We start from the raw sequence: 12,445 nt of genomic DNA, 5'->3' as shown, positions 1-12,445 counted from the left end.
CGTGCTTAGAGAAATTAATAAGGTCCAATAAATGAAAAGACAGTCCATGTTCCCAGATTAGGATACTCAATATTGTTTGGATGGCAGTTCTCCACAAACCGATCTATAGATTCAGTGCAATTGCTGGCTAAATCCCAGTAGTCTTTTGTGCAGAAATTGGCAAACTAAACCTAAAATTTGTATGGAAATGCAAAGGACCCAGAATTCTAAAAACAATGTTATAAAAGGGCAAAAGAAGACTTAGACTTTCTGATCTCAAAACTTAATATAAAACCACAATAATGGAGACCCTCTAGTATGGGCATAAGTATATACATACAGATCAACGGAACACACTTCAGAGCCCAGATGTAAACTATTACCTTTAGGGTCAATTGATTTTTGACAAAAGGTGCCAAAGCAATTCAACAGAGAATGAAGAGACTTTCCAAAACCTGTTGCTGTGATAATTGGTTATCCATACACAAGGAAAGTCATTTTGAACCTCAATTTATACCATGCACAAAAACTAACTCACAGTGGATCATTGGTCTAAATGTAAGAGCTTAAACTCTGAAACTTCTAGGAGAAAATATTTATTAAGTTGGGTTAGGGAAAGAGTTCTTAGATAGGACCAGAAATTCTAGATTCATAAAATACAGAATTTGATAGGATTTAATCGAAATTATAAACTATCAAGAAGCAAAAATATCATTATATCACTAAGTAAATGAAAAGACAAGCCACATAATTGGGAAAATATAGGCAAATCATATATCTGATAAAAGCCTTGCATCCAAGGGGAGCGAGGTGTCTCAGTGTGTTAAGCCTCTGCCTTCAGCTCAGGTCATGATCCCAGGGTCCTGGGATGGAGCCCAGCATCAGGCTCTCTGCTCAGTGGGGAGCCTGCTTCCTCCTCTCTCTCTGCCTACCTCTCTGCCTACTTGTGATCTCTGTCTGTCAAATAAATAAATAAAATCTTAAAAAAACCTATTAAAAAAATAGGCAAAAGGGCGCCTGGGTGGCTCAGTGGGTTGAGCCGCTGCCTTCGGCTCAGGTCATGATCTCAGGGTCCTGGGATCGAGTCCCGCATCGGGCTCTCTGCTCAGCAAGAAGCCTGCTTCCCTCTCTCTCTCTCTCTGCCTGCCTCTCCGTCTACTTGTGATCTCTCTCTCTGTCAAATAAATAAATAAATAAAAATCTTAAAAAAAAAAAATAGGCAAAGGATTTGAATAGATATTTTGCCAGATAAGATATATGAATGGCTTATACACACACGGAAACATGGTCAACATCATTAGTCATTAGGAGAATGCAAATTAAAACCAAAATTCAATACCACTTCGCTCACAGTGGAAATCATCATAATCAAAAAGTCAGACAATAAAAAGTGTTTGCGAGGATGTGGAAAACCTAGAACCTTCATACATTGCTGGTGGGCAGGTAGAGTGGTGCTGCCACTCTGGAATCAGTTTGGCAGTTTCTTAAAAGTTAAACCTAAAATTACTATATGACCCTTAGTTACATACCTAAGAGAAAACGAAACCATATGTCCACAGAAAAACTAATGCTTGAATGTTGATGGCATTATTCATAATAGTCCAAGTTGCAAAGTATCCCAGGTAGCCAACAGCTTGTGAATACATAGGCAAAACGTGGTTATCTATACAATAGAATGCTATAAATAGGAATAAAAAGGAATAAACTACTGATACAGCCTACAACATAATGACTTCAGAGACATCACGCTAAATGAAAAATGCTAGATACAAAAGACTACATATTATATGATTCTCTTTGTATGAAATAGGTAAAAAAGTAAAATCTGCAGAGATAGAAAATAAATCAGGGGTTTCCTGGGGCTGGCAGTGGGATTGGGGTGTGAAAGCAAACAGGCATGAGAGATTGTTTGTAAAGTGATGGAAGTATTCTGAACCTGGATTACAGTCAGGATTTCACAACTCTATAAATTTGCTAAAACTCCGAATTATACACTTAAAATGCATGAGTTCATGCCGGTTCTATTTTAATAAAACTGACAAAAAGTTATCATAAAACATTATATAATGTTTCACCTTCAGCGCAACCTTTACACATGGACGGACTCATTAATTCTTCTCAGATTCTTGAAAGACTTGAAATAAATAAACATCGGCACTCTGTTAGCCGGGCTTTTGTAAAGGGCACGGAGAGCAATTTTAAAAAGAAAAATAATGTGTCCATTCATCTGAGGGTAGTGCTAATAACATCCCTGCTTGCTGGATTCATGGAATTTCCTGGTTCTCTGGTTCCAAGCTCAGGTAAGAAACAAGTCTGAGTCCATCATCCGGAGTAGTTTTGTCTCAGGATGGTTATACTAGACAACTAAAAATATTTCCACAAAGAGACTCACGAATTGTTGAGTGCTTCTTTTCCCCATACATGTATTATAATCCCAGCACTATAGATAGCTCCAGAAACACATGGATTTTCATAAATTCTGAGCAAAACTCTTCTACATCTCAATACTCAGTTCACACTGCATCGAGTGATGTCAAGTTTAAAAATATACAAGCAATTCTTCTTGTTGACCATGTTCTGTGAATCTTAATTTAAATTTTCAGCACTGAACATTAGGGGTAATTTTCAATGGAAATTTCCAGTGGGGGGAAGGAAGAACATTCCTGTGATATGCTCATGTTGCAAAAATGATCAGAAACCCCTAAAGGTTACATCTTACGTAATGAAACCATTCCATTTCCATCAAGCCATCACAAACAGGGAGGTTCATCAATAACAGGAACAATCAGGCCATGCTCAAAAATATCTTAAATGATTTGGTTTATTAGCTTCCCTATATTGAAAAATCCATCATTAAATTACTTTTTTTATTCTTGAGATTGACTGGGTTTTAAAAATAATTAAATCAAGAAAATAAATATTGAGTCTCTTAGGCACATAACCCTGGTATACAAATGAACTAAACATTTTTTCCTTTCCTAAAGGAACTCAGAGAAATGGAGGATTTTTTTTTAAACTGTAAATAGTTCTTTATGCCAAGTAATTTAATAGTGAAGTGAACAAAATGATTGCCGAACGAATTAATGCCAGAAAATAAGCAGATAGCGGCCCCAAACCTAAACCAGCTCTACATTCCAACCCCTCGTCTCTTTCCAATGACTCTAACGTAACAGTGAGTGGAATAAACAAGGCTTCTTCTCTTTGTCCTCCGCTGTCCTCAGTGAGCATTATGTGGTGGAGGTGAAGCTTCCCGCGCGGATGTTTGAGGCACTGCCTTTGCAGATTAAAGAGGGACAATTGCTCCATGTGTATCCAGTACTTTTTAATATTGGAATCAACGAACAACAAACTCTGGCAGAGAGGTAAGCTTCAGGTAGAAGGCTGGGACTTCGGTGGTTGTTTTTGGTTGTGAGTTTTCCGAGCAACTCCCACCCGCATGGAACTCAGGCAGACTCACGGGCACATATTGCCTTTTTATCGTAGCAAGTCATTTGAGAAGGCAAAGAGAAATACTCATATTTCAGATTCCTGGCCCACATCAAATTTAAACACGGCAAAGGAATGAGGGAATATTGAATGCCAATGCCAAATTATTTACATGGATATAAACTTTCTTCACGGTTCCAAATACCGCGTGTGTATCCAATTTTAACATGGCTTACATTCATATGTATTTCAACATTGTAGAGACTCAGCCAACTGGATCAAACTTTTCTGGACCTTTTAGGTCTGTCCATTTTTTCCCTTTTGTTTTGTTTACTAAAATAGTTGTTATTGGGGGAGGTTAGCACATCTTTTCGTAATAACTTGCTTAGTCTAACAACAGATGATTATACACAGTCCTGTGAGTTACTGTCAAAAACACTTTTTTGTATCTTATTACACGGTTCACATGTAGAGATTATCGAAAGTGTGGTTAAGACTTAAAGTTCCTAGAGGGGCGCCTGGGTGGCTCAGTGGGTTAGGCCGCTGCCTTCGGCTCAGGTCATGATCCCAGGTCCTGGGTTCAAGCCCCGCATCGGGCTTTCTGCTCGGCAGGGAGCCTGCTTCCTCCTCTCTCTCTGTCTGCCTCTCTGCCTACTTGTGATCTCTCTGTCAAATAGATAAATAATAAAAAAAAAAATCTTAAAAAAAAAAAAGACTTAAAGTTCCTAGAATACATTTTTAAGAGATTCTGGAGAAAGAAGTTGCCATCCTGCTGTGGGGCCTGGCTGGAAAAGTTCTCTGATGGGCAGAACTTTTGGAGAGTTTGATAGTCTTCCATATTTAAAATGCTCCTTGTACATAATTTACTCTCCAAATGTGTCCTTCCCCCATAGGTATCAGTTTAAAAGCACCTAGCATATTCTTTGCCATGACTTGGTAAGTATGTGTTAAAGCTGTATTGACGTCTTTTACTAAATTAAAAATGCTACTACATTTCTAGTCCTCCTGAATTTCAGTGACAGTCAAGGTGCCTGTTTTTATCTGTTCTCTCCCAGTGATTTTTCCTTCTGTCCCGCTTATCCAAAAGGTATTTCCTGGACAGCATAATTCTCACTTGTCAGTTATAAAATTAGGTGGCAGCTTTGTATTTCAAGTTTAATTTCAAATTGTGTAAAAGCATTAATCTCTTATAATATGCGTAAATCAGAATATAATTTTATTCACTGTGTGGTACAAGAAGTTTACTTTGATAATTGAGCACTTTTCCACATCAATCCCTAAAGGGAGATATAGTCCAGTTATCTGTGTATATGTGCCTCACAGCAAGTCCGATGGTTGAGGTAAATGATATTTATGAACATAAATTATACAATTTGGAGGAAAAAAAGCCCAGCACAGTACTTTGAATCAATTGTCTCTTCTTTGATATACTAGATTCAGAATGTTTGGGTTTGACTTAATAAATTAAGGCCTCTGAGTGTGGTCTTTAGAGAGATGTGAAAGTCACCATTTACAGGATTTTCAAGGAAAAGTTAGCATTGTAGTTACCATTGTATTTTCAAGCCCTTTACATTAGGTTAATTTGCATAATTTATGCCATTGTGACTATTTCAGTTGTTAGTCACTTTGTTTTAAAAAGTCCCTTCTCATGGGGCACCTGGGTGGCTCTTAGGTGTCTGACTCTTGATTTGGGCTCAGGTCTTGATTTTCAGGGTCATGACACTGAACCCTGCATCAGGCTCCATGCTGAGCTTGGAGTCTGCTTAAGATTCTCTCTCTCCCTCTCCTTCTGCCCCTCCCCCATCCCCTCTCTCACTTTCTCTCAATTTTAAAAAAAAAAGAAAGAATAAATAAATAAATAAATATAAAAATAAAAGGTCCCTTCCCTTTCTTCTCTCTTATCTCTCTTGCATATTTTATACATGTGTGTCTGTGTGTATACACACACACATATATACACTTTTTTTTCATATCTGGAAGCTGTAAGACATTTAAAACTTGAAGCAGAGACAAAAATGGCAAAGTAGAGAAAAACTCAAAGAGAAGCAAGAAGGTTGGCACTCTGACATCAACTAACTACTGATCTGAATAGATCACTTCCTCTCTGTTCTCTGAACCTTATTTCTCTGATTCTTAATTTTGAGCTTTACCAGGCGACATCTATAAATTAGGTATGCTATGTAATCCTGGTGTAATATTTTACTACATATTTACCTATTGCCAAAATGTATGTTACGTGTATCCATTCTTAATTAAGTAAATACTGATTATTCTGGATTACCCTAACAAAATACCTCAGAATGGGTGGTTTAAACAACAGAAATGTGTATCTCATGGTACTATTTCATAGTACCAGAGGTACTAGCCAGTTTGTTTCTGGTGAGAGCTCTCTTTGACTTTTTCACTGTGTGCTCCTTGACCCTCTATTTTGTGTACACAGAGAGAGTGAGCTCACCGGTGTCTCTTTTTACAAGGATACACTAATCCTATTGGATTAAGGCCCCACTCTCATGACCTTTAATTACTTTCTTAGAGACTCCATCTCCAAACACAGCCACTGGAAGTTGAGGCTTCAAAATGTGATTTTTGGGGGAGGACATAAACATTAAGTCCATAATGATGACATCACTCCAGCAAGAATGACATTTTTAAAATACTATTTGTTTTATAATGTCTGAAAAAGTTAGAAGTGTATTCCAGAGTTCAGAGAACCTCGCCTGTAGATTTTCCTGGGTCTATATTCCTATTCTCCAAGTTTAACAGTATAGATATTGAACATTGACCTTGCACCAGGCACTACTGTGCCGATCTGTGGGACACAGGGAACATGCAGTGTAACAAGACAAATGGGCATGATCCCTGTCCTAAAAAATCTTACTATCCCATAAGGAAGCCAGATCAACAAGTAATATGTGACAGTTTGACTCATGCAATAAGCAAAGATGTGGAAGGGGCAGGAATAAGGGAGGAAAGAACGTGATTCACAGATGGGAGAGGAATTCCTCAGGGAGGTTTCATGGAGTACATGAGCCTCTCATAACACCTGAAGGATGAAATGATCAAGCAGACAAGGAAGATGAGACATTCTAGTGAGAGAGAGAATAGCATGTGGAAAGTCGCAAAGGCATCAGTATGTTGCTGCTTGAGGGAGAAGGGGGTAACTCCATTCCCACAAGGGTTTAGAAGCCTTTGTGGAGAAGTTAGATGTGAAACTAAGGAGGTTAGACTGTCATTACAGCGAGAGAGGAAGTAGTGAGGTTTAGTAAGCTGATGTGAAGAACAGGTATTAGATTCACTTCTCCAACATTTCATTTATTACACGTGCAGCTCCTGCCACGTAGTCAATGTTGAATAAGTATTTGTTGGATGAATAAATGATCTGAATTAATGAATGACCATGGTGTAGAGGATAGACTGGAAGGGAAGGAGACTAAAGGCATAGTGCCGGAGTTTTGGGGAGGCTCTATACCCAGTCTGGAGTGGATGTAATTAAACGCCTACTATATAATGACAGTGTTAAAGGAAAAGAAAGAAAGTCTGTCAGACATGTGAAAAGATCAATGAATAGCGGATGGAATGGCGAAAAAAGAAGAAATCCGAAAGAGTGCCTAGATTTTAATCTGAGTTAATGGCAGAGTATTGGGGACAAGTTTAATTTTAAACAAAAGGAGGGGGTGGTTTCCGTTTGGGCTTATGTTGCATTTGAAGGGGTTGGTATAATTCACACTGAAGCTTTCAACTGATATCTAGAAATGCAGATTTGGATGGAGATAACATATTGGAAGCCATTTACATATGATGCTTTTATAGAGGGACAACTTGACCATGAATTTAAATCTGGGACATGCTTAAAAAAAACACAAGGTCAGTGATATACAGGTGGAGAGTTTTGTGGTAAAGAGACAGAAGAGCACCACTACAGAGGCTGTCTGCCTTCATGGTGTGGACAGAAAATAAATGTTGGGGGGTGCCTGGGTGGCACAGTCAGTTAAACATCTGACTCTTGATTTCAGCTCAGGTCATGACCCTCAAGGGCATGAGATCAAATCCTGCACTGGGCTCTATGCTGGATGTGGAGCCTGCTTGAGATTCTCTTTCTCCTTCTCTCTCTGCCCCTTCTGTGTGTGTGTATCTCTCTCTCCCTCCCCTTCCCCTTCCTCTCTTAAACAAGCAAACAAACAATAGAAAAAGAAGTGTTGACAGTCGTAAACCACTCTCCAGAGATTGTAGAGATCTATATGTGCCTGCAGCATCTGACAGTGTATACAAGACTGTGTCCAGCCAGGTGTCTGCTTTTGGTGTTCTAGGCCCCTCCTCAAGCTGTCATGGGTGAGGAGGAAGATTCGAGGGATGAACAAGAAGAGGCAGGGTTTTGGGCACTGTAGAAATACCACCCTGCAGAGGTCGGCAAACTAACATTAACTACATGTCAACCACGCACAAACACAGGAGCTGGTGTTATAGATTTGGGTTTTCATTCGACTTCACATCTGATGATTGCAAAAATAGTTTGGTGTGTGAAAGGGGATTGGTGGAATCAGGGCCAGTGGAGACTGGAATGTGTTTAAATAACCATTGCGCAATGTAGCTTAAAAAAGACTCCTAAAAAAAAAAAATAGACGCCTTAGGAAACTCTTACCACCTACTTAAAAAGAAGAGGTGAAAAGTGTTAGTTCCAGGAGCTTCTTTGTAACCTGTAACTGGTTTTTTGTTTTTTTGTTCTCTATTTTTAGGTTTGGAGATGTCTCTTTGCAGGAAAGTATTAATCAAGAAAATTTTGAACTTCTAAAAGAGTATTACACAGCATTTATGGAAAAGATGCCACCTGATTGTAAGTATGCCAGCCTCAGAAAGTGTCAATAATAATTTCTTGATTATAAATTCTCAGGCCAGACGTAGAGGTCAATGGGAGAAAGACACGTGCGGTAAGGATGGGAGAGCAACTCTGAGATTATCTGAACCAAGGAGACTGATTGCCGAGGTGGCAGGGTTGACACCTGCCTTCCTGCCTTGATTGTGCTCTCGATGTCCTGCTGCTTATGCTAGGACATTAATTTCAGTGCCGCTGGAAAATACCAAAAATCTAAAAATAAGAAACTTATAATTGGAAATCTCAGTCGAGTCCAATAAAAATTTTATGTAATTCTTAACCGTGTAAGAGCCTTTAATAATTATTTAACTTTCTGATTTATAATCTGTATCAGATCACACATATAAAAGGAGAAAATCAGGTAGAATACAAGTTTGTACAGGTAATGAAAAGTAATACGGACAAAGGAATTAATTTATTGAATATATTTATTGTGATATTTATGTGAAACTGTTGAGGCATCCAGGCCTATAGAAATGTATCATTTGGATTTTTTTTTTTTTTTTTTTTTTTTTTTTTTTTGGTCATTGTTCACTTCTTTTTCCCACAAAATTAAGCACATAGCATTTGAGCATTTCGAAACCAGAGAATCAGAAATGTGTTTGGGAGTACCTGGGTGGCTCAGTGGGTTAAGCCTCTGCCTTCTGCTCAGGTCATGATCTCAGGGTCCTGGGATCAAGCCCTGCATCAGGCTCTCTGTTCAGCAGGGAGCCTACTTCCCCTCTCTCCTGCCTGTCTCTCTGCTTACTTGTGATCTCTCTCTCTGTCAGATAAATAAATAAAATCTTAGAAAATTAAAAAAAAAAAGAAATGTGTTTGGAGTTCATCAATAAGTAGTATAAATATGTTGAAATATTGAGACATTTACAATGATAAGAAACTGAGTTTTAATAAAGGACGAAATATTTTAATATTTTTAATGAAAAGCTATAATAAAAGTCTACAAGGCAATTTGTTCACTGATCTGTAGTCTCATACTTATTCTGAAATACCTTCAGTGGAAGAGCATTTAGGACTTTTCATAAGCCAGCAAATCTTGCATCAGAATATTACAATGGTATATGCAAGTTCAAGTGTGGATAGTTAGAAAAATTCACTTGCAGGGTTTTTATATTATTTTCTTTCACATGAAATATTATTTTTATGCCAAAATGAAATTAAGTGCAGGGAGACTTTTTGGCAGCCAGCATACTTGTGAATTCTAAATTTAATTTCTTGAAAAATTAATAATATAAACATAACTATTCGGTATTAGTAGCTAATCAAAAAAGGTTTATTTTAACTTGGATGTGAGTAGATAAATTTTTACAAGTGACCTAAAATTTGGATGTAAGTAATTCTCAGAATTCTTATAAACAACGTGGTTTCTACCAGTCCTTTCAAAGTATGGTCATGGGCCCAGCAGAATCAGCATCACCTGGGAACCTGTTAGCAATACAGATTCTCAAGCCTCTGCAGATCTATTGAGTTTGCCCGTAATCTGTGTTTTAATAAACCTTCCACATGATTTCTAATCCATACTGATTTTTGCAAACCAATGATGTGCCATCGTTCTTCAAATTATATATTATATTTTGGGGCGCCTGGGTGGCTCAGGGGGTTAAAGCCTGTGCCTTTGGCTCCAGTCATGATCCCAGGGTCCTGGGGTCTAGCCCCACATCTGGCTCTCTGCTCAGCAGAGAGCCTGCTTCCTCCTCTCTCTCTCTCTCTTTCTGCCTGCCTCTCTGCCTACTTGTGATCTCTGTCAAATAAATAAATAAAATCTTTTAAAAACATTTTAAGAAATTCAAATTATATATTATATTTAAAAGTAGATTGTTAGCAAAGTCTGTGAAGGACTTCAGTACTATATAAAAAACAATTATTTCACCTTAAAAAGAAATATGTGTAAGTCATTGTTGAAATATATATGTCATGAGTTATTGCCTGAGATATGAAATTTTTAAAAAATCTCTACATTCAAGTCATTTAAACTCTTCATAGGAACAAAAGCTTAAAAAACTTGAAAACATTAAGCCTTATATACTATTCTGCTAATTAAATATAACTAAATGTGTTTATGACTTGTAAATATATTTCATCCTTGAAAACATAGTAGACTTTTGCATCAGACCAATTGTATTTCATTAGTTGGACGGTTGTCTTAACACAGTTTTTCCTGATACTTTATTTCCTATTATGTCAACATTTTTTGAGATCACACTGTCATAGACTTGGCACAGAATTTTGTGACATTACTTTGGTTGGTTTCCATAACAAACTTCCAAACCTGACCTATGTAATTATACTGACATATGTAGGGTTATACCTCATGCATAAATATTATAACTCAAAGCCTCATTCGAGTTACACTCCATTCAAGAAAGAAACTATAAAGCTTTATTAACAGTGTGAATAGAGGTTAAACTATTTGTAAAGGAGGAAAAAACTACCATGTTGGCTCATACCCATAATCTGTATAATCTATTGTTTCTTTCACAAGTGAAATTAAGAGATAATTTGTGTCAGTGTTAAAAGAATAAATTAATCCTCTAAAAACATGACTTTCACTTACTAATCCATTTTAGATGTGTTCTTCATTAACTTACTAACCCTGTTTTTTTTTTATTGTTTATGAATTAAATACTTGAACTCGACATGTTTTTGAAGTAAAAAATTTCCCTTTCTTCCCCCGCAAATTTTTGTTTTACCTTGAGGGATGTCCTTTACTTTTGTGATATTGGGATTGAATGAATAAATCCGTTTCAGCTGATATGAGAAAACATACATGATAGGAGACTATCCATAAGTACAAGGAAAGAAAGATTAAAGAACCCACAAAAAAAAATGGAGGAATTGTTAGAGATTGGGGGTCATCAAACATTGCTGTAGTTAAATGAGAAGGGTTTCAGCCAGGACAAGGTAAACAAGAATTTACAAATGCGATGAAGAAAAAGGGATTCAAGAGAAGTTGTTGTATTTGGTGGTTATGAGCATTGATGACATTCCATGGAGTCATTTACATAAAAACATGGACTGGAACCACATCAGAGGCATTTAAAAAGAGAACTCGTGTTGTACAAGCAGACAACCAGAGAAAAAGCCACCCTCCCAGGAAAGTTTACAGTGACTGCAAGGAATGAAAAGATAGGCTGAAAATAGTAAAATCAAAGAAGAGGGTTTTCTCTTTTGTTTCTCTTCAGTTTCATTTTCCAAGAGAGATGAAAATTTTAATGACATATAGAAATTGCAGGACAGTGGCAAGGGGCTAAGAATCTGCTTTGCACTCTACCTGGGGCTTCTACAGGTGGGCACAATGATAGGGCCCCTGGAATTAGCCAGAAAGCCCAGGAGGGGCCCCAAGAGAGAGCAGAGGACTATGCCTCCCATATGATACAGAGATAGAACTTTACTTAAGAGGAAAGAAGGAGAATTCTGGCTTTTAGAAAAAGAAATCTGCCATGCCTGGCTGAAGCCCCTGTGACAGGTGAAGAAATCCAATACCAGGTCACAGATAATTCTTTAAGATTGGTGTTCTGAGTACATGAGGTTTGGAAAGAGGCCAGTATACTTTAGGCCTGCTGGTCTACCACTGTCTGTCAGGTCTTCCTGGTCCTTAGGTAGCATCAGAGGAAATTGCCTTGAAAAGAGTTTCTTCACAACCACTATATTCACTTTAAAAATCAGATTCGTCATGGTTTTCCCTGAATCCTATCAAATTCTTGTAACATAATAATTAAAACATCTTTAACTATAATTTGTAAAAGCTGTGCATGAGTGTCAAGCACTCTGAAGGTTAGTTTTGCTGAACTAAGATTTAGTTAACAGGGTGCAATTTATTTAAACCAAAATATTTTTGTGTCCTTTGAGCTTATATTTTCAGTTAACACTTTCCATTTTTTAGTGTTTTTATTTATCTTACCTCTCATTTAAAAAATAGACCAAGGGAGCAAAGCTGGTTCAGTGAAGGATAAAATTAGAAAGAACATTATAATATTAAAACTCAAAATAATGTGAAATATAAAAGTAACAGGACTCCATTAGGACAAGAAAACATTCATATGAGAAGATTTCCCAGAAGTAGATGAAAAAGAAAAACTTAACTATGAATACAATGTTGAATATCCAAAATCGGATTTTATTAAGTCAGAAAATGAATCAACTCACCCTTCATATCTAATTCTTTGTCTT

At 37.3% G+C, this 12,445-nt stretch overlaps 1 protein-coding gene across 1 annotated transcript in view; it reads left to right on the top strand.

Moving 5' to 3' along the window:
- Nucleotides 1–12,445, top strand: part of INPP4B (inositol polyphosphate-4-phosphatase type II B) — an 832,665-nt gene that overhangs the window by 747,069 nt on the left and 73,151 nt on the right. The window contains 2 exon segments of the mRNA XM_047718523.1: nt 3,201–3,341; nt 8,139–8,236. Of these exon segments, the coding sequence (XP_047574479.1) occupies nt 3,201–3,341; nt 8,139–8,236 (239 nt within the window).

Source organism: Lutra lutra, chromosome 2 (genome assembly GCF_902655055.1).
Source record: "Lutra lutra chromosome 2, mLutLut1.2, whole genome shotgun sequence".
Taxonomy (NCBI): Eukaryota; Metazoa; Chordata; class Mammalia; order Carnivora; family Mustelidae; genus Lutra; species Lutra lutra.
This window is presented reverse-complemented; position numbering and strand designations above follow the sequence as displayed.